Raw genomic sequence first — 23,110 nt, 5'->3', positions numbered from 1 at the left:
CTCTCTTGCTCTGCAGACACTCTCGAACGTGCTAGACGAGTGGACTTCAGCCAACAACACTACCGTTATCATCGGGGATTTCAATGTTGACCATCTTCAACCATCCAATGAGAGGACGCTTCTCAATGAACTTCTAGCGACCTATGACATTCAGAGATTGGAACTTCCTCCTACCAGGATCACCAAGGACACATCGTCTTCCATCGATATGTTCTGCATCTCCTCCCAGCGCTTGGGTGAAGTGGATTTTCAGGTGGCTCAAACTGGAATTTCGGACCACACAGGACAACTGTTCAACCTATTGCCTGAAATCAGAGAAAGTGTGCCTATGACGGCAACCCTAAGACACATCAACAATGACACTTTACAACATCTGAAGATTCTTCTTGCTGAACAAGATTGGAATGAAGTGCTACAATGTAGCAACGTCAAAGAAGCTTACGACAATTTCATCACGACTGTGACGCTCGCTTTAAACTCAGCTTGCCCTGTTAGGAGATCCCGAGCGAAACCTCGCAGTACTGTTAAACATGTTTTTGATGAGGAGGCTGGCTTACTGAAGACACAGTACCTCGAAGCGCACAACATCTACATCTTGAGTGGGAGAAATGAAGACAGGGAAATAGCTAATGAGTTAAAAAGGTCCTATGACTTAAAACTGAGATCATTAAGAAAGGCAGCCAATGCAACCTACATCTCAGAGTCCAACAACAAAAGTAAAGCGGTCTGGAAAATTATTAACAGTGAAAGGCAACCAAAGAGAGAACCTTCAAACACAGCACATCTGAACATAGGCGAAACAGTCATTGATGATCCTGTTGATGTCTCTAATGAGTTCAACGCCTTTTTCACGTCTATTGCAGAAGAGACTCTTAAGAAAATACAGACTGAGAAAACGGATCACATCCAATCCCATGAATGGCAGTTTGAATATCCAACATCAGTGTTCACTCCTACATCGAAGAAGGAACTTGTCAAGATAATCAACAGCATGGAAAACAAAACTTCTTCCGGGCTGGATGAGGTGTCTTCGTTGATGTTGAAGCGATGTCATGAGGAACTTATAGAGCCTCTAAACCATATTATCAACCTTGGTTTCAACCAAGGCCACGTCCCCAAGAAAATGAAGTCATCCAAAGTGGTCCCTCTTCACAAGTCGGGAAGTAAATACGAGCTGGGCAATTATAGGCCTATTTCCTTGGTCTCAACTTTCTCAAAGTTGATGGAGAAAGTGGTTCTGTCCAGAATAGTTGACCACCTGGAGAGGAATGGCATCATCTTGGATAAACAGCATGGCTTCATCAGCAATAGATCCACATCTACCGCCTTGGTTTCTCTAGTTGAGGATGTGATAGACAAGCTTGAGGAGGGCCAAACCGTCATGGGCATATTTCTCGATCTAAGTAAGGCCTTTGACTGCCTCAGTCACAGTCTGATCCTGGCCAAGCTCACTGCCCTTGGCTTTGAGGAGAGAGCCCTTGCATGGTTTCAAAGTTACCTAAATGGTAGAGATCAAGTTGTGGAAATCAAGCAAACCAAGAACAATATATGCACCGCTGTGAGATCCAGCAAACTTGCAGTCAATAGAGGTGTCCCTCAGGGATCAGTCTTAGGCCCTGTGCTGTTTGTTCTATTCACGGCCGACTTTCCCGCTTACACAAGTCCTTTCTGCAACATGGTAATGTACGCTGACGACACGGTGCTCATCACATCAAACAAGGATAAAGAAAAGCTTGAAGTTGAATCGTTCATTGCCCTAAACATGGCTGTTGAGTTCTGCAATATGAACGACCTAGTGTTCAACGAATCCAAGACCAAGCAGCTCAACTTTGGAACGCTGAGGGAGGAGGTGTCTGATTTCCCCGATATTGAACGGGTTGAGGCCACAAAACATCTGGGGGTGGTGATCGACAGCGCGCTGACTTGGTGGGGACATCTGGATGGGCTCTGCAGCAGCCTTAGTAGTGTTCTATTTGCTCTCCGAAGAGTGAAAAATATAAGTACTCCGGAAGCTGTCATGACAACCTACAACTCTTTGTTTGAGAGCCGGCTGCGCTATGGGATTGTTCTTTGGGGCGCCACTTCGCAGAGCAATCTAAAGCGTGTGCTCACCATCCAGAAGAAAGCGGTTCGGATGATTGCTGGTCTTGGTTGGAGGGACAGCTGCAGAGAGGCCTTTAAAGACTTGAAGATCCTAACTGTGGTAAATATTTACTTACTGGAGGTGATCTGTTTGGCTGTCTCAGCAGATCCGCAACGAAACAGAGATGTCCACTCCCACCGCACTAGGAATGCCTCAAACTTCAACCTTCCAGCACATCGTACGGCAAGATTTCAACGGAAGCCTACCTACGCCGGAGCAAAGCTCTTTAATGTCCTGCCGGATGAGGTGAAGAGGACTAATCCCGATAAGCTGAAGAAGATCCTGTCTGTTTGGTTGCTGTCACGCCCATTCTATAACATCGAGGAGTTTAAGAACTGGAAGAATGACTCTGTGTAAAGCAAGATCATAATACTCTTTTCTAATTTTGTGTAATGACACCATTTTCAATCTTGATGATTGTAAAATAAAGATTTCTCTCTCTCTCTCTCTCTCTCTCTCTCTCTCTCTCTCTCTCTCTGTTACAGCTAGTATATAATAAATTTATATTTTTTTGTGCAACCGATGATTTCCCATACGCTTACTTAATAAATCGAAATAATAAATAAATAAATAAATATATATAAATAATAAATTTTATTATTTATATATATTTATTTATTTATTTATTATTTCGATTTATTAAGTAAGCGTATGGGAAATCATCGGTTGCACAAAAAAATATACATAAATAAACGGTATCAGCATTCTGACACATACTTTCTCCCATAAGTTTGTCAACAACCTTTATCATGTGTAAGCGGTAAGAGTAAATATACGGAAATGGGATTTATACAATTTTGTTCACAATTTAAAGGACTACATACTAAATTTTTATCAAAATCTTTCGGGCCATTTTTGTGAAAATCGGATTTTTCCGTTATTTTATGGGGTTTTATGGGAAAATAACATAATTTACAATAACTTTTGAACCATAATTCTTACAGAAATGGGATTTGTACCATTTTGTTCAGAATATAAAGGACTATAACATACAAAATTTTTATCAAAATCGTTCGGGCCGTTATTGGGAAAATCCTATTTTTCCGTTTTTTTATGGGGTTTCATGGGAAAATTCCCATTAAAAATAAAAAAATTTTAAAATGAAAAAACTATCAAAGTTTTAAGGACCATAACATACTATGTTAAAATAAAACCGGATTTTTTTCTAAAATCCTATTTTTCGTTATTTTATGGGGTTTTTATGGGAAAATAACATAATTTACCATAACTTTTGAACCGTAATTTTTACAGAAATGGGATTTGTACCATTTTGTTCAGAATTTAAAGGGCCACAACATACTACATTTTTATCAAAATGCGAGATCCCGTGAACTTTCCGATCCTTCCCCGGAGTTTCTTCAATTTCCATGTAGTTAGATTTTATTTATGAAGACTGGTTTTTATTAATGAAATTACATCAATTACTAGTGTTGTCCTTTACTAACGTTTAAAATACTTTAGAATAACAAGAGTTAAAAAATGTATTATGATCTGTTATAATAGGATGTACAAGTAGAAAAATAAAAAATAAAAAATAAATTAAATTAGTTTAATTTGTGTTCTAATGAGGATGAAAACGTATTCTCTGAATTGTATTAAATGTACAAAGTACAAACCTGTATACCTACGTGTATCAGAATGATAAGACTGTAGGAATGTGGTTATATAGGAGGTTTTATAGGGTAAAAATTGGTTTTCCCATTTATCTTACTCACAAAACATAACATTTAGCAATTTCTTTCCAGACCGTTTGGTAGATAAAATATAACAAATAATTAAGTATGTTGAAGCGTTTTTGTATTCTTTATAGATACGAAGATAATTTTAAAGAACTATAAATTTAAAACCCCTATGTTATTATAAGAATAGGTAAACTTATGTAGAATGCTTGTTTTTGTATATATTGTAATAGAATATGGTACATATATTGATTCTTTAGTAAACTATCAACATTTCGCTAAAAACTCGCTCATTACCTTCCTTGTAGCAGCAAACTAAAGTACCCATTAAAATAAATATTATTTAAATAAGAAATAAATGTGACAAGGAATATTTTACCAAACAATTCAACCGGGTAAATGGAAATTCACTTAGTCTGCAGGTTTTGTGGCGGAAATGGAATAGCTACATGAAATACTATGGATTACAAATTTCTTTTTACATTCTATGGATTTCTATACAGAAAACGCAATACATTTCTAACCTGTATAGTTAAGCTATTTTAACCCATCCACAAATCCTTACCTAGAGAGAGTTATACTATGATGTATTTAAATAAGTAATAATTCAAAGTGATATGTGGATAGTAGTAACTTCATTTTATTGATAAACCATTCTATAATGCACTCACTAATGCTCATACCTATTGGAAGATTAGGAACTAAAATTATAAGTTAAGATGTAGGCTACTTGAGACTAACGTCCTTAATTAAAGTTTGACATGAAATTGCACCACTTGCTCCCGGGAATTGAGTTAAGCTTGTCCCAATTACATTTACATAACTAACGACAGATAGGACTGCTGCGGGAGCTGGTTGGGTAAACCAGGCTAAATTAACACTAGGAAATTAAGGTAAACCTGAAAGTGTCACGGAATCGTTGAAGAAACACTGTTGTACCCAAATTTCGACAAATAAAATAAATTACCCTTGGTATTAGATTATTGAAAATCATTTTACGACATGAAAATATTAATTCATTAACTGTTTATTTCATTTTATTTCAGTTGTTTTAATGTAACCCTTAATTAGGTTCATTTTACTGTTCACGACGTTAACAACAATCACAAAATGTATAAACATATTTAATCGCCTTATGTAACTTTGGTAATCCAAACTTTGCCAAACTTGACTTCGTTACAATTTCTATCAGTTTATAATTTTAACACCAGTTGTAAAGATATCTGCCTAAATAGGATAAGATACATATAAACATAGTCAGACGATTGAAGTCAATACAGCTACACCCTTAGTGAAAATTAAATTTCTATTTAAATTATCTTATCTTATCTTACTAATATTATAAATGTGAAAGTTTGTGTGTTTGTTTGTTTGTTTGAAGTTCAATCACGCATAAACCACTGGACGCATTGGGCTGAAATTTGGCATAATGATTCACTTTTGTAATGTATGTAAGTTTGGCAACTTGGCGGCAGACTTTTGCTTGTTTTTTTTTTCATTAAAGTTACGTTGGTGGATAATTTCACAAATCAACTTCTCTAATTAATTAGTCCAACTAAGTATAATAATTTCGAGGTAATCAGTAAATATAAAACCATCACTATTATGATTTTATGAAATGTGACACAAATAAGGTCAAATTTTGTAAAATAAGCTCTCATCTAGCAATGTACTATTGGGAGAGATACTTGCTCAATGAAACAAATTTTATGGTATTTTTTAAAGTGATCAAGCAAAAGTCTGCCCCCAAGTGGCCAAACTTATATACATTACATTGTTTTACTTGGCGGAAAAGTGGTGATTTATTGTCTTTTTTGGGTTGCTGACTTGGCGGGGGAAGTGTTACATAAAACTAACCTTATTTAGTTAAATAAATTTTGGCAATATTATGAAGAAACAATGTTAAAACTAACCTTAGTACTAGTACTAAGTTTCAAGTTCCTAGGTTTCATATGTTTTGATAAGTAGTATTAAACTGTTAAAAATTACGAGCTGCTGTACCAGTGTACCATCGGTACACTGCATTTTTCAATGGAAAGTATCGGGGAATATCACTGCTCTAAGTAATTTTATATAGTAAGTAGCTCAAATCATTCGGTATACCTGAAAAAAAAAACGTTATAAAAGTTTTAAAATAATTCTTCAGCTGATCCTATGAATTTCTCTAACATTTTAAATTAATTGAGATTTAATCGCAGCTGATCCTTCTTTTGTTTTGATTTTAATCCCATGTTATTTAAATGGGCCAAAATCGTACTTTGAGGGCTTGCCAAGGGTTTATGGGTCAACGCACCGACTTGTGACCCTCAAAAGGCACATCTACACGCTAAGGGCTTTCAAACAACATGAAAAACATTAAAATTGAGCCAGTGGTTTCGGCTGTAGGTCCGTCAACATTTAAGGAGAAGAAGGAGAACACGGAAAATTTGTGAATTTTCAAACTAGTTTTTCTTGGCTCAAACACAACCTTTTTTTAAATTCTTTTTTTTATTTAGCCAAGAATGATTGCCCCTATCCAGTGGATGAACAATTATTTTAATAGCTTTTGTTTCTTCAGAGCTATAGACGAGTAAAAAAGCCACTTTGTCACGTCATGTATATATACACTGCAGCAGCTGTGTACCGCTGGGGGACTTGGCGGGGCGGAACGCTGCCGCGTTCCTTAATTTAAAGGGAATTACAGAATTTAGTCAGCTGTTTCAACTAAAAAAGTTGGTTCTATGATATGGAAAAGCATTAAAAGTTATAAGATTTACCAACAGGGTGCAGCACTATACTTTTTTGCATTTATGAAAACAGCTAATTTCAACAAAAAACTGTGATTCGCAATGACAACTGCCAAAGTAGGATTGTTTGCAGTTATGTTTAAGTTTTTCATTTCATGAATAATTTGTGATATTGGATCATTTATTTTTCTGTATTGTTTAGGTGAAGTGGTAGAACATTATGGCTATGGTAGATGTGTAATACTATAGAATACTGTAAATTTAAAAAAGCAAATTTTATCAAACTGTGTCTTCCCTTATTGCAAACGCAAAGCTTGAGTATAACTACAATAAGCATTTTATGTTTATATTCCAACCCCGTACGAAGGACGGGTACTCTGCTAGGCTAGTAAAGCTATATATTTTAGTAAAACATAATCTTTGAATATTCTCAAAACGATAATCATTTGTATAATCATTGCGTGCGATTTCATAAATATCCAACAAAGCATAACTTATAAACCAATCTTAATGTCTTCGCAGGTTGTTCTAGGATTTAATCGTTTTTATCTGAAGTTCTCTTAAAATATTAAGCTGTAAATGTAAATTTCTCAGACCACTGATAGATTCGTCTACTTTCTGAGACCATTAGAATTACATTCTTGTAACTTCGTCCTCTTGAGGAATTCTAAGTAAACAATTAAATACGCGTGGGATGATATGACTCATGGATTAACGTCCGCACGAGTGAGTACTACGACTATCCGTAGTATTATCCTGAAAATTAGACCAATTCGTATATACCAAGGTAAAAATGTGGTTTGGATTCCACTATAAACTGTAGGTAACTTAGTTGCCATTAGCTGTATGGGCAATTAATTATCAGCTGTGTCTAAGGAATAAGTCGGCCTTAGTCACTAACAAGACCACAAGATCTCACCACTCATTCTACACTCATCTCCAATCATACTTGGCTTAAAATACCTACTTTGTGTGGTATTAAAGTATTAAAGTATTTCACTCGTTGTAAATAGATGTACATTTTTATAGTATCTATGTTCGAGTCCTCGTCCATGTTCGTGTATAAATCTACAATATGCGTATCGACGACCTTCTGATGATCTGTTTTTGCGGTTTCGTGAAAAGTTGAAACTATTTACGTCACTGCAACAACATTTTGGATTACTAACCAATTACACAATTTTTTATAAAATATAAATAAAGCAATATAATTTAAATAAATGAAACAATTTACAATTTTAGTCAAAGAAAAGATCTAGACAAGTCTAGCCTAAGGGAACACTTTTGATGCTTATCAATAATATCCAAGTTGAGATCAAACAGCTGTGATCCCTTTTACATCAGAGTAACTGGAGAATATCCCTGAGGCCATCCTGGGAAGATCCTTTGTGAGTTAAATGACACCCAAGGATTTTTGACAGTACTATACCGATTCCTTTATATTGGACCCTTTAAACTTTCATGAACGATATTATAGATTTTGCTGTACAGAAATTATTTATTTTATCAATACGGCGTGCCAAAAGTATGTCTCATTAAAGTATTGTAGTGAATCTATGTAACCAATTTGCTTGTTGAATTTTATTGTATTTGTTTTCTAGATAAAAGTGCTAAAGTAAGCTACGTCTTTGAGATACACGTGTTATAAGTATACAAACATAAGAAACATAGTAAACTAACGTACAAACATAGAAACATACTTTTCTTTTATAACGAAAATCGTCACGGAATCGTCGAAGAAAAATTATTATACCAAAGTTTTGTCAAATAAAACAAATTACCCTTGGTATTACAGGTGGCGTTCCAATCTCTATGATTCATAATTGATGATTGTTATAATACATCTCATGACATAAAACTATAAATATTATACGGTTGATTTATTGATTGAAATTGCAATCATTCGTCCCTACACTAGATCATAAGCTTTAAAAATCCAACAAAATCATAAAATAATAAAAAGTAAGATGGATACAGGGAAACCGAATATTGTATTAAGTATATAGAGATTTTTATTAAGAAACACAACTTCGCCTACATGATATTTGACTTCATTTTTAACATATCAAAATTTATGAGAAAGAAACTATTTCAGAGTCTAAATTGCCAGGTGTAAGAGTAATGTTCATAACATGTTATAAAGAAGATAATTCGAATGTTTTTCGTCACGAAGGTATGATGTGCCAAATATCGGATATATAGGATATACTGTATTGCCTTCTGACACGCTATTGTTATGTTGGACATGCAAGTGTATGTGAATAAATTTATATAGCCTACCATATCTACCTTTGAACCCACCATGATAACATGGTATAAGTAAACATATAAATGGTTTACTTATTGATACATAAAATATCTCAATAGATATTATAACGTGTAGAAGAGCACGAAGGGTTCACCCTAGAGACGAGTTGAAAGCTGTCAATTCGAATTTGTCTATTAACCTCAAATTAGCACATTCTAAGAATTTGTCAAAGGATTCCAGAATTTCGTTGCTTTTCGTTGACTCTAACTTATTGTGGCAAGCCTTAGTTACTTTTTAAACTGAAACATATTAAGGCAATCCCAACTCTCCACTGTTACAAGGCTGCCAGTTTACAGAAAGTGATCAAGGGTTTATTGAACACGAACAAGTTTTGATTGGAAGAGCGCATTTGTTATTTATCTAGTTTGGGAGTTCGAAGGGGATTTCCCAGGGGTATTGTCGACTAGTAAATGTTCAGTGTTCTGAGCAGCTGATAAATATACATGTTAAAGATTCTCAAAACTAATAAATAATATAATTGTTCAGCCTGTTTTTCAGTGAACTGGAGAGATTTTCCTTTTTATTTTATTGGATTCTATGATTTACCTCAAAACTACCTATCAAAGATTATCGTTCTGACCACGATTAGAAAAACATAGCCACTAGTATACTGCAAGGATGAAGTAATGAAAATATATATTTGAAATTAGTAACTATAATATTTTATTTGAAATATAATTGTAATTTTAAAATAACAATATTAGACATTAGAGGTTAATAACAAGTGATTGTGAGACCTAAAACCTTTTCATATAAGTAATTAAGATTAAGGAGATCCTTAAACCTTTATGAATATTCTAAGTTTAATAGGTTAAACAAGCATAGTTTAATAGTTTAATAGCATAGGTTCATTGAGTAAAAAACTTTAAAAGGCGCAAGCTAATTAGCTTACTCTCATAACCCTGAAAGCCCTTCCTGAATTATATAAACAGGACACAAACAATTTAATTCAATCAAGCGTGCATTGTCTATATAAATGATTATTACAACCACACCCAAGACAAGGCACATTAATTTGCTAACATATGCGCATATTTAATAAATATTGCACATGCGGAAATTTTTGAGCAGCTATTTTCTTTACCCATTTATTTTTAATATGATGTGGCAAACGATATCCTCAAACTGACATATACTTTCTTTTATTAGCTTGAAAATGAAATTTAACGGTCCGTTATCCTGTATAGGGATCACGTCCTGGGTTATAATTATTCCATATCGTTAACAACACGCTAAGATAATTATTGTTTATACCTGTGTGACCTGTATAAATAATTCAGCAAGGACTTTTCCTGTTTCATAAGAGCGTGAGCTATTCAGTTTTGAGCCTCTTTAGAACAGTGTCTAAACCATGGATTATTTTAAAAAGTTAAAATGAATCGCCGAGCTTCATACAATCTATCTTTTGAACATGATTGTGCTGCGGGTGAGCTCAAGGAAAGGATTATCAAACTGGAAGATTCGTTTGAAAGAATTCAGTCGCTTCTGAGTAGTTTGCAAGTGGAACGTTTGTTGCAGAACCTAACAGATGTGGAGTCTACTAGACCGGGTAGTTGTGAAAATGAGTCTCAAGGTAATTCAAATACTAGGCGTAGCTCTGCATCAAAAGATCACTTTCCGAAATCCTACTTGACTGACATCACGCAGTCTATAAGTCTTCCCGGTTTTAAGTTTCTTGGAGAGAAAAATCCACCGAGGCTCCAAACTATTTTGTGGGTCGTTATTCACCTCTGGGCTCTGACAGCCAGCTACTGTGTTATCAAGATAGAATTTGACAGATGGAAGAGTTCTCCGATAGTGCGAACGCTATCCAACAATTTGACATGGACTCGTGACATTCCTTTCCCTGCTACAACTATTTGCACACCTTGCTCTGTGGATCGCGAAGACTACCTAAAAGCATTACAGCGATGCTTTTTGTGTAACTCTACTGAGAAAAGCTTTGAATGTCATTACAACAAAGAGTGTACGTTTAAAGAAAAGGCTTCTTTAGCTTTGGCCTCTCTCAGTTTTACGCACGCGAATCTATCGATGACGCCATGGTATGTTTTTCAAAATACTATTCAACAGATTTAAAAACTGTTCAGATAGCCGAGTACGCGAAAAGCTTATTTTCTCCGTACAATTTCAGTTTAGTTCACAGAATTCATATTCGCTACGACCTTAATAACTCGTTTACAAAGTACAAGGAAGGTTTTCAGAGGAATGAGTGTCAATTCTTCTTGTCTGGCAGCAGGATTTGCTTCAGTATAAACGGGGTGAGACACAAGGACATTTTTCGAGAGAGCACTGTAGTGACTTGGCCAGTACAAGAAGCATTTGAAAGTAGGTTAGATGAGGGATACATCGGAAACGAACTTAATCTAGATAATATGGTGTACAAAGGAAATATTTCAACAGTGCCGATCTACATCCCTGAAGAAGGGTATACTCGAACACATGTCAACACTGTGGACGAAAATACTTCCACAGAAGTGAAAAGTTTCAAAAACCGAAACTTATTGTTCCGAATAACGATTCACAATCCATTTGACATCCTGTTTGTGCGTAAGCACAAAATATTTATGGACAAAGGTTTTCCGAAGAGGATAAAAGTCATTCCGAAACTCGTCACCAACGAGAAAGGTCTGGAAGAATACAAGCCTGGCGAGAGAGGGTGTTTTTACTTTCATGAGAGGGAGTTGGCAATGTTCAAGCTGTACAGCGAGACCAACTGTGAGACCGAATGTACTGCTAATTGTTCCCTCCTAAACTGTGGATGTATCCCGTACTACCTTCCTCGACACAACTCTTCCGTGGATGTTTGTCTGACGAAATGTAAGTTTGAGAACTGTGACTGTGGTTGCTTGCCAGATTGTAACTCTTTGTCGTATGACTATGAAGAATTCCCTCTCAAGGACGCCATTGGTACAAACACAGAATATATGTGGTTCATGGAGTTTAAAGAAACACATTTCTACTCGACTGTTAGAGTGAGTGTCAACAGCTTTGCCCAGTTTGTCGCGTACAGTCTTGGAGTTGTTGGAGTGTTCAACGGCTTCAGTGTCATGGTTGTATTTGAGATAAGTTACTTTTTGACGTTTAGGTTGTGGCATTCAGTGAAAGCCTATTTACACGGAATTGATTAGTATTTTAAAAATCAGTTGTACACGCATTTTACATTAATTTTAGATGTTAAGGAAGGTGCGTCAACCAGATAATATAGAGTATCTGCAAATACTTTCTGAAAAATATAATAGTTTCTTCAGTTATAAAAAGTGAAATCTTTAATATTTTGTGTTCAAAACACTATCATTGTAATATCTCGTTCTTTAACAAGAAAACTTAATTATTTTTATCCGGACTTCATTTTTATCAGCAACTATTATTATCAGTTAAAACAGGTTATAGCAATAATAGGTTCTAGTTCCATAGATCATGATTAGTCTCTCAAATTACAAATCATTAAAACAGGTTCATGTGTGATGAAATAAAATATTTACAAAAAAGTCACTTCAAAAATATTTACAAAAAAAGCGAAGCTACATAATAGGCTTAAAAGAATTCATCCCAATGGACTCGACCTTCCAATTAGTTTCTTGTAAAATTTAGTTTGTTTTGTTCTGTGTGTTAGTACACTCGGTGGATTGTAATTAACTCATGTTAAACTGTCATGAAATGTACTTATTGTTCTAGTATAGAACAGATTGTAAATAAATACTTGTAAAAACTTACACATTTAATATTTATTCATAACTAGCTGGCCCGACAGACGTCGTCCTGTCCTAATGTGGTTTTATGTCAAATGCTCGTTCATTTTTGTCACATATGTGTTAGTCTAGTTCATGTTAGTTTTATAATCAATGATGTCTTTATACTGTGTATACTCTGTCACGAACTTAATACTCTATACTACTATCTGGACCATGTCACTCCCACTTCTCTCGTTCTCTGATTAAATGGCTACTTAACTAAATGGTCGTATTAATTGAGCCTTCCCATCTAATCCAATGTTAATTATATAAAACATGTCATGGCGCAGTCTAAAAGTGAAAAAGTATTAAATATATGTTTCAATTAAATAGATGAATATATAAATTAAGATGGGAAGTGAAGAGGAAGGCGATAAACAGAAGAAAAAGACGGCGACTGTGGTTCATCACCATGCACCTACAGGTATCAAACCACCATCAGAATTAGCATGGATAGGTAACATGGGTGACAATTGGAAATTCTTTAAACAGAAATATGATATTTACATGATTGCTTCAAGGGCAAATGATGAAGATAGTTCATACCAAGTTGCAGTTTTATTGAATCTGATAGGCGACAGGGCCTTAAAAATTTTTAACAACTTCACTTATGACTCGACTGAGTCGAAAGACAGTATCAAAGATGTGCTCAATAAATTTGATGGTTATTTCTTACCTGAAACTAATGTCACCTATGAAAGACATAAATTTTTCTTGCGTGAGCAAAAATGTGATGAAACTATCGATCACTACGTCACTGATCTCAGGGACTTGAGTGCTACGTGTAACTTTGGAACCATCACAGATGATATGATCCGTGATAAAATCATTCTAGGTATTAGAGATGTAAATATTAAAGATAGGCTACTTCGGACCAAGGATTTAGACCTCAACAAAGCGGTTGAGATTTGTAGAGCAGCGGAGAGAACTAGATCGCAGCTAGCAGGCATATGTCCAGGTGAGTCTGGTAAGAGTGAAGAGATAAATAAAATTAATGTGGTTAAAGGTAAAAAACATTTTGACAACAAGCAGAGTAGGCCTCCTCAAGTGCTTAGGTCGGACGGTACCGGTAACAAAAGATCAAGCTCTTTTCAGCCTAGGCCTAGACAGTTTAATAATGTGTGCAGTAAATGTGGCTACAATCACCCTATGTTTCGGTGTCCTGCTTATGGCAAAAGATGTAATCTGTGTAAAAAACTTAATCATTTTGCGACTCAGTGCAAGGGTGCCGATAGAAAGGGGTTTAACAAGAAAGTTAATGTGGTGGAGAGTAATGAGGAATTTTTTCTTGGGTCAATTGATGCGTTGATGGAGGGATCGGCAGTTAATGGAAATAAAGATTGGACTGTCCAGCTACAAGTAAATGAACAGGTTGTCGACCTCAAGGTAGATACGGGAGCTCAAGTTAATCTTCTAACTTTGAATGTGTATCAAGCATTAGGTAATGATGTGAACAACTTGATACCATCCAACTGTAGGCTTACATCTTATTCTGGTGAGCTAATTAAGGTTGTTGGTAAATGTAGCTTGCCTTGTTTGTTTAAGAATAATAGGTACATTATTGAATTTTTTGTAGTTGATATTAACTCATCTTGTATTTTAGGCCTAGATTCATGTATGAACTTGAATATTGTTGCAAGAGTTGACCAGTGTTCTGTTAGGCCTACCGTTAGTGAAAAACAAAATGTCCAAGCAGAATGTAGTGGGTCAGATATTTTGTGTGAATTTAAAGATGTAACTCAAGGTATTGGGTGTATTAAGGGGCAACATGAAATCAAATTAAAATCCAATTATGTACCTAAGATACACGCTTTAAGGAAAGTGCCTATTGCACTTAAACCCCTACTTAGAAAAAAGCTGGATGAACTTGTTAGTTCAAACATCATTGCTAAAGTAGAAAAACCAACTGAATGGGTTAATGCATTGGTAATAGTTCACAAGAGTGATAACGATTTGAGGATTTGTTTAGATAATACTGCTTTGAATGACGCTATCATGCGGCATCATTTTCAGATTCCCTCATTTGATGAAATCATGTGTAAACTTGCAGGTTCCAAAATATTTAGTACACTAGATGTTAAGAATGCTTTTTGGCACATTCAATTGTCCGAAAAAAGTAGTGATTTATGTACTTTCATAACCCCTTTTGGGAGGTACAAATTCTTAAGGTTACCTTATGGTCTATGCTCATCGAGCGAGATTTTCAGTCAAAAATTGACACAGATCTTAGAAAATATAGAAGGGGTAGCAGTATATGTAGACGATATCATAGTTTGTGGTAAAGACAAAAAGGAACATGATCAAAGGCTTAAGTTAGTCTTAGAAAAGTTGAGAACCGAAAATGTGAAACTTAATCTAAAAAAGTGTAAAGTAGGGGTAAAACAACTCAAATATTTGGGTCATGTAGTAAGTGAAAATGGTATATCAGTTGATCCAGAGAGGGCAAAAGCCATTGTGAATATGAATGCTCCACATGACCGAAAATCTTTGGAGAGATTTCTAGGTATGATAACATATGTGTCCAGATTTGTTCCTAACGCATCTAACCTAACTGCCCCACTACGCAGTCTCTTAAAGAAAGATATTGAATTTCTTTGGTCATTTGAACATGACCGAGCTTTTGAAAAAATAAAATTGTTTTAGCGAATTTCCCATATAGGGAATAAGCTATTACCGTAGGTCTCATGGTAAGACCTAGACCCGGGACCGATTTACTTTTTCGTTTTGAGGTTCCCAGAGGGCAAAAACACCATCCGTTCAAATTCATATATATATATATATTTATATATATATATATATATATATATATATATATATATTTATATATGTGTCCGTTAGCGCGATAACTCGAGCAAAATTGATCCGATTTTGATGAAATTTGGTACAAACGTGTAAACCTACGTTAATTCGAATGAGTTCGCGAACCAGCATAATCGGACCATGGGATCAGGGGTTTATGGGGGGTTTTATGGGGTAAAAATGGGTTTTTCTAATTTTTGACCCTAAAAACTTTAAATTTCTAAATTTATCTCTAGACCATTTTGAAGAGCTTAAAAAAACAAATAATTTAGTATATTGAAGTGTTTTTAAATGTTCATTGACTACGGAGAAAATTAAAAAAATTGTAAATTTAAAATTCCCATGTTATTCTTATGGAGAATAAATAAACTGTTCTAGTTTGCTTGTTTATGGATATATTTTAATCAAATTTGGCAATTTGGTTTATTTCATACTAAGCTATCAATATTTCAATTGAAAAAACACACCTCAACATCTTCCCCGTAGCAGCAAACCTAACTACTCACTAAAATTAATGTTATTTAAATAGGAAATAAATCTGAAAATTTATAGGGAATATTTTAGTAGAAATCAAGCCGGGTAAATGGAAATTCGCTTAGTATGCAGGTTTGCTGCGACGGGGGTATTTGTCTAATACGCCTGTATTGCAATTTTTTGATGAGAAAAAAACCAGTTGTTTTGTCAGTAGATGCGGCTAAAGATGGGTTAGGTGCGGTAGCACTGCAGGATGGTCTGCCCGTAGCATACGCGTCAAAAGCATTAAGTTCCACACAACAATCTTATGCTCAGATTGAGAAAGAGTTGTTAGCGGTATTGTATGGTTGTGAACAATTTAACCAGTTTGTTTATGGTACTCATTTTACTGTAGAATCTGACCATCTTCCTCTTATTAGTATTGTGAAGAAAAATATTGAATCGTGCTCTCCACGTCTTCAGCGTATGTTGATCAAGTTACAGAAATATGATTTTGATTTGATTTACAAAAAGGGTAAAGAATTGTACATCGCTGATGCGCTCTCAAGAGCACCTGATGAAACAGACACCAATGATATAAGTATTGATGATAATGATTTTGAAGCTCATATTAATGTAGTCATAAGTTCTGTAAATATTTCTGAACCACAGTTAGTTAAGATTGTCAATTGTACTACAAATGATTCTGAGTTGAATTTACTTAAAGGTTATGTGTTGAATGGTTGGCCTAATCACAAAAACGAGTTGCCGTTAGATATAAGAGCATATTGGAATGTTCGAGGTGAAATATCGTTTGTAAGAGGGTTATTTTTCAAAGGTTCAGCAATAATTGTCCCTAAGTCCATGAGACACGAGTGATGTTGGAACGGTTACACTATTCTCATAGTGGCATTGTTAAGTCAAAACTAAAGGCCAAAGATGTAATCTACTGGCCTAACATGAATTGTCAAATTGAAGACATGGTATCTAAATGTGAAGCATGTACTAAATATGCTAAGGAGTATCAAAAAGAGGAATTGTTGCCTCATCAGGTACCATTACTACCTTGGGAGAAAGTTGGAGTAGATCTATTTCAGATTGGTGATAAGTATTTTATGTTGGTAATAGATTATTACTCTAAGTATCCTGAATTGATTAAGTTGCAAAGTACCACTAGTGAAACTATCATTTTGCATTTAAAAGAAGTTTTTTGTAGGCATGGTATTCCAAAAGTAGTGTTTTCTGACAACGCCACTCAGTTTACGAGTGACATTTTTAAAGCGTTTGCAAGTAAATGGGAGTTTGAACACCAAACTTCATCACCACACTTTCCACAATCAAATGGTATGGTGGAACGTGCGATCCAGTCAATAAAATCGTTGTTGAAAAAGTGTAAATATGACGGAAGAGATCCATACTTGGCATTGTTGGAGTTACGTAATACTCCGGTATCAGATAAACTACCATCGCCTGCAGAAATACTTTTCAGCAGAAGGTTGAGGGGTATTATTCCATGTAAAAATGTTAAGCTTAAGCCTAAAGTGAATCTAGGTGTCAGAAATGAACTTGTAAATAGACAAAATGTGCAAAAAAGGTATTTTGATCGTAAATCAAAAAACTTGTCAAAACTAGGTAAGAATCAACCTTGTCTCATTAAACATGGTAATACTTGGATCAGATCAAAAGTGTTCTCTAAAAGTGACAAGCCTAGGTCATACTTAGTAAAATCACCTGTTGACCGATCTAATTTAGTTAGAAATAGGTCACATATAAGACCACTGTATGGTAACATGATGAGTAAGCCTAATGGAATAGGCTATGATGATTATTTTGTTGAGCATAATGAATCTGAGAACAAAGTAGATAAGAAATGTAGTCCAAGGCGTTCGCCAAGTAGTTCTCCTCAATTTGTTGGTAAAGATAAAAGCAATCTTACGCAAGTTGATAGGTCATATCAAAGCATTGCTCCTGGCAACAGTCCTAAGAGTGCTAGACCAATGTACACAACTAGGTATGGTAGGGTTGTAAGACCACCTGAGAAATTGAAAGATTTTAACGTAGATTGAATGGTTTGAGTTATTTGGAAGGTAATACCAGTAGGCCAATTGATATATTATGTTAGGTTAAGATGTTCTTATTTGGTAAAAGGTGATAAAAGTGATTTATTTTGTTAGGTTAAGTTGTATTGATTTTGTAAAGGGCAATGATTTAATTGAATTGATTGTACTATGTTAGGTTAGGTTTTTTCAATTTTTTATAAAAAAGGGGAAAATATTGTAGGATATATTTTTGTTATGTAATATGAGATAATTTTATGTTGTAGTAATTGAAATTTATAAAAAAAAAGAAGTGATCAAGTTTTATTTATAAGAGAAATCAGTTTTAAAAGTTTATAGGCCTAGTTCTTTTATAATTTCAAAGATGTGTAAAATCTTGTATTGCATTTAGTTTTGATTTATATTTTAACATTTGAATTTGTATAATTAATAAAAAGTTAAGTAGGCCTAGATAATGATTTTATAAAGATAGTCTGTTTTGATTTTTGAAAGACAAAGGATATCATAGTTTATTTTAATTTTTGAAAGATAAGGGATGTCACATATGTGTTAGTCTAGTTCATGTTAGTTTTATAATCAATGATGTCTTTATACTGTGTATACTCTGTCACGAACTTAATACTCTATACTACTATCTGGACCATGTCACTCCCACTTCTCTCGTTCTCTGATTAAATGGCTACTTAACTAAATGGTCGTATTAATTGAGCCTTCCCATCTAATCCAATGTTAATTATATAAAACATGTCAATTTTCAAGATGAGCTCGTTCGCATGGCTCAATCACGTCCTGGTTGAAGTTTGTTCGCTACGCTCACTCACCTTAAGGTTGAAGTTCGTTCGCTACGCTCACTCACCTTTTGGTTGCAAATTAGCTGTTGTCATAAATTTAAGAAACTGATAGTGCTGCACCCTGTTGATAAACCTATTCACTTTTTAAATGCTATTGAACATCACAGAATCAAATTCTTTAGTTGAACCAGCTTTTGAGATTCTTTAATTCCATTTAAATATGAGTACTCATAAGGTTAACATGGGAAACTCCAGAGCCACTGGGGCGGAGCCCTTTTGACGGATCTGCACCAAACTTCACACATACCATCCTCGAATAATGCTTAATAATACCTTACAATTTCATTACAATCTGTCGAGCGGCTTCGGAGTCCATAAAGGACAAACAAACATACAAACAAACATACATTGTTATTTTATAAATATAGACTAGCTGGCCCGACAGACATCGTCCTGTCCTAATGTGGTTTTATGTCAAATGGTCGTTCATTTTTAAGATGAGCTCGTTTGCATGGCTCAATCACGTCTTGGTTGATGTTCGTTTGCTACGCTCACTCACCTTTAGGTTGGAGCTCGTTCGCTGCGCTCACTTGCCTTCAGGTTAGCTCGTTCGCTACGCTAACTCACCTCCAGGTTGAAGTTCGTTCGCTACGCTCACTCACCTTTTGGTTGCAAATTAGCTGTTGTCATAAATTAAAAAAAAATAATAGTGCTGCACCCTGTTGGTAAACCTATTAAATTTTTAATGATATTGAACATCATAGAATCAAATTCTTTAGTTGAACCAGCTGTTAAGATTCTTTAATTCCATTTAAATATGAGTACTCATAAGGTTAACATTGGGAAACCCCAGAGCCACTGGGGCGGAGCCCTTTTGAGGAATCTGCACCAAACTTCACACAAACCATCATTGAATAATGCTTAATAATACCTGAAAGTTTCATTACAATCCGTCGAGCGGCTTCGGAGTCCATAAAGGACAAACAAACATACACTGGATTTTATATATATATATGATGCTGATCTAATGATTTTATGAAGCAATAGGCTTGACGATGAAACCGTTCTTTCGAAACTGACCATACTAAAAATTTGTATTGATGACGTAATTAAGGTATATAAACCTATTTTATATTGTCAGATTTAATATTGAAATAAGTGTAACTTTCAGAAAGTGGGGCAGAAATCTATACTGACAATTTGTTTTAATCCTGTGTGAGGATTTTAAGTTTTACTCATTGAGAAGCAAATGGTATGTTTTTGATAAAACATAAAGTAACGTTACATTTTTATAAAAATATTAAGATAAATGTTATATTATAGAAAACATGTTATATTGTTTTGAGGCGTCAACTGTTGTATATGATTAAATTGCTGAGTACCCGTCCTTCGTACAGGGTTAGTGTATAAGTATATAAATTCTTATTGCGGTTATACCTGTGCTTTGCGTTTAGCAATGGGAGAGGACACAGTATAAGTAAATTTTGTTCATTTAATTTACGGTATACAACTGTATAGTATATCACATCTTCCATAGCCATAATGTTCCACCACACTGCACCTTAACAATAGAAAAAAGTAAACTTCCCAATGTGTCACAGGGTTTTGTTGGTACTTAGTTTAGATTAGCTTTTGTCATATACAAACAAACAAAAAATTAAATAGTTGTCCATCCTGTTGGTAAACCTTATCACTTTTTAATGCTATTGAATATCATAGAACCAACTTTTGTAGTTGAAGCACATGACAAAGTTCTTTAATTCCTTTTATGAATAACACACAAAATATTATGAATACTATTTCTGAATACACGTGTTATTATGTTAACATGGGAAACTCTAGAACAACTGGGTCAGAACCCAAAAGGATTTTGAAATAAGAATATGTCTATATGTTAATCGGGAATGTGAGCTATCATTATACCTAATTTCAAACCAATCTGACCTGTAATTAATGAGTGATTGAATTTCAAACAAATAAACACTCAAACTTTCACATTAGTATGATTATAAGTCAAATATTAATTAAAGCTATACAAAATACAATGTTTATCTTATTTGCCAGTTCCATTGTACAATACTACTACTTCACGAAATTTGCATGGTGAAACCATAATTTCTTAAACCCTCTACTGCAATCACAGCTATCTTCAATCTGAATTTGCTTGTGTTAATTAAGCCGAATTTCAACTATTAGCTGACGTAGGCATTCCTGACATTAATTATGCAAAATTAATTGGACCAAACGTAATTAGATTCAAGGAATTAGGGGCAATCCCATGACAAATTTTTAATTGCAGGCAATTGTTCTTAAGTGTGTCAACAAGCTTAAATTTTAAATTTGAATACTTAAGTGTGAATCTCAATTAAAAATATAAATTGAGTTAGAGATGAGCTCTTGTTTCCTGGTGAATTAATAAAACTAAATTTACTTAATTTTAATTCAGAAAGAAAAAGATATGATCCCTAACCTTGGGAAGTTTGAATTCCATCACGTAACGGAAAAATAAAACATTTCTCTACGTTATACAACTCACTGCTAAACTTAACTCAAGGCATGATTTGTGCATAGAACATCGAGAGTCAAACTGATTAAAGTAATTCATTTCATTATCTTATTAGGTGATATAATCACTACGTAATTAAAACTTGTGAAAAGTGTTCTTAATAGCATAAGCCACACAACGACTAACTACTCGGATTTTCACTCTAATGACAAATTGTTTTTTTTTATTTAAAAAAGAGGTTAATGGCATCTTTTAACCTTGCATTTGCCCGTCCACATAGACTACAGATTTGTGCGTGAAACGTATCCAGTAAAGCATGGGGTGAGCCGGTACAGTACAAAGGTGAACTGCACAGATAAATTTTAGAGGCAGTGACCAGGATCCGAACACAGGACATCGCTGCCTTGAGCCCGAAGTCCGCGACACTACCAACTCAGCCACCGACTCGCCGACTCACTCAATAGATGTACTGTATCTATTCATCCACAAAATAGTTTCAAACACACAAAAAATTGATGCGCATCACTTGTAAAACACTGAATGTTTAACGATTATTGACATTTTTGGGAAGCTAGAATCAATCAAATATGGATTGTTAACTAAGCTTATCCAAACTTATTAGACTTAAGTCTCGTAAATGTCATTAAATAAATATTAAATGAAAAACATTATCATTCAACATGACCAAAATTATTTAAAATATGTATATAATTATACTTTCTCCCCTTCTACATAGTATATGGAAAGGTATTGTTTTTTTTGTTTTTTTTTAACCGAGTACCGGTACTAGTTTTTGGTGAAAATATTCTTTTTGGGTCACTGATGATTTTACAATAAAAACCTACAAAATAACGATAAAATTATATTTTATCAAGTCTGCTACGATTTTTGTTGAAATTTAGTACGCTATGGGCTTTTTAACTCCAGACAAAATAGGCCTAGTACAACCCCCGATGCTGTGAAAATTGAAGTTAAAAAGTTACTGCAATGTTTATTATGATGTTTCACCTGTAACTTATCATAGCTACTCCCATCGCTTACCAGTAAAAGGATTGTTGAAATCCTAATGTGAGAAAATGTGTTTTAAGTTTTTTCATACCGTTTATTAAAAATGCGTTAGATTATTAACAAACATCTATTGCAAAACCCATTGTAAATAACGTATTTTAAGAAAGTTTTTAAATTTTAAAATATATTTCCTTACAAGTCAATTTAAGCTTATACTCGGTGGATCGCACAATCCATTTCCTCTAATACTCCATCCGAGCATTCCTCGTTATTGGAAATTGCTGCGGACATTTCATTCCATTTACGAAGTCAGCGTTCATAAAGTAATTTTTATATTTTCGTCCCTAACTACATATTGGGTTCGTAGAATTGTGATTCCCCAAATGTGCATTCATAAAAAGAACATTAAAACCCATTTATTTATTAAGTTATTGATAACATCCTTGAACATGAATAAAAATGATTTTAGAGTGTGTTCAATCATTCACCCCAACACCATACCAGTAAACAATGTTATCAAATTCGTACGTATTTGATTATTTATCCATTAATAGTTTTCACAATCAATAAAAATAGTACCTTGGTTTGCTTACTAGTCAATTTTTTTTTAATTTAGCCTAATAATATTAGTTACCACATAGTTAAACCATTGACCATACACAGAATATACTTCGAAATAAAAAAAGATAAAGTTCAGGACCATCTCACCAGAGGTACTAGTGTATTCGGATAAGTTATTAACTAAAAATAAATGCAGTATCATAGCAAAAAACTGATTGGTTTATCACTTGACACAGAATTTGTAGACCATCTTGACAGTTTTCACCACGTTTTTTTGGCTTCAAACTGTTACATTACATGGGAATGCTTAACTTACATTTCTATCAAAACAGTATTAGGCCTAATATA

General features: G+C 34.4%; 1 protein-coding gene across 1 annotated transcript; it reads left to right on the top strand.

Annotated features, from left to right (window-relative positions):
• Positions 1–10,230: 10,230 nt before the first annotated feature.
• Positions 10,231–11,984, top strand: LOC128992850 (pickpocket protein 28-like). The gene is made up of 2 exons (XM_054416594.1): positions 10,231–10,898; positions 11,090–11,984. The coding sequence occupies exons 1-2, from the start codon at positions 10,231–10,233 to the stop codon at positions 11,982–11,984; spliced, it is 1,563 nt and encodes a 520-aa protein (XP_054272569.1).
• The last annotated feature ends 11,126 nt before the right edge of the window (positions 11,985–23,110 follow it).

The sequence above is a fragment of the Macrosteles quadrilineatus genome, unplaced genomic scaffold (assembly GCF_028750875.1).
Source record: "Macrosteles quadrilineatus isolate MER2022 unplaced genomic scaffold, UCM_ALF_1.0 Scaffold_4__1_contigs__length_99947679, whole genome shotgun sequence".
In the NCBI taxonomy this organism is placed as follows: Eukaryota; Metazoa; Arthropoda; class Insecta; order Hemiptera; family Cicadellidae; genus Macrosteles; species Macrosteles quadrilineatus.
Note: the sequence above shows the minus strand (reverse complement) of the source record. Positions and strands in the feature narration are given on the sequence as shown.

Excerpts from the sequence above, each read along its gene's own strand:
- LOC128992850 (XM_054416594.1), top strand. The coding sequence starts at position 10,231 with ATGAATCGCCGAGCTTCATACAATCTATCTTTTGAACATGATTGTGCT. Across the intron at positions 10,899-11,089 it reads AATCTATCGATGACGCCATG|CAGGATTTGCTTCAGTATAA; the intron begins GTATGTTTTTCA and ends CTTGTCTGGCAG.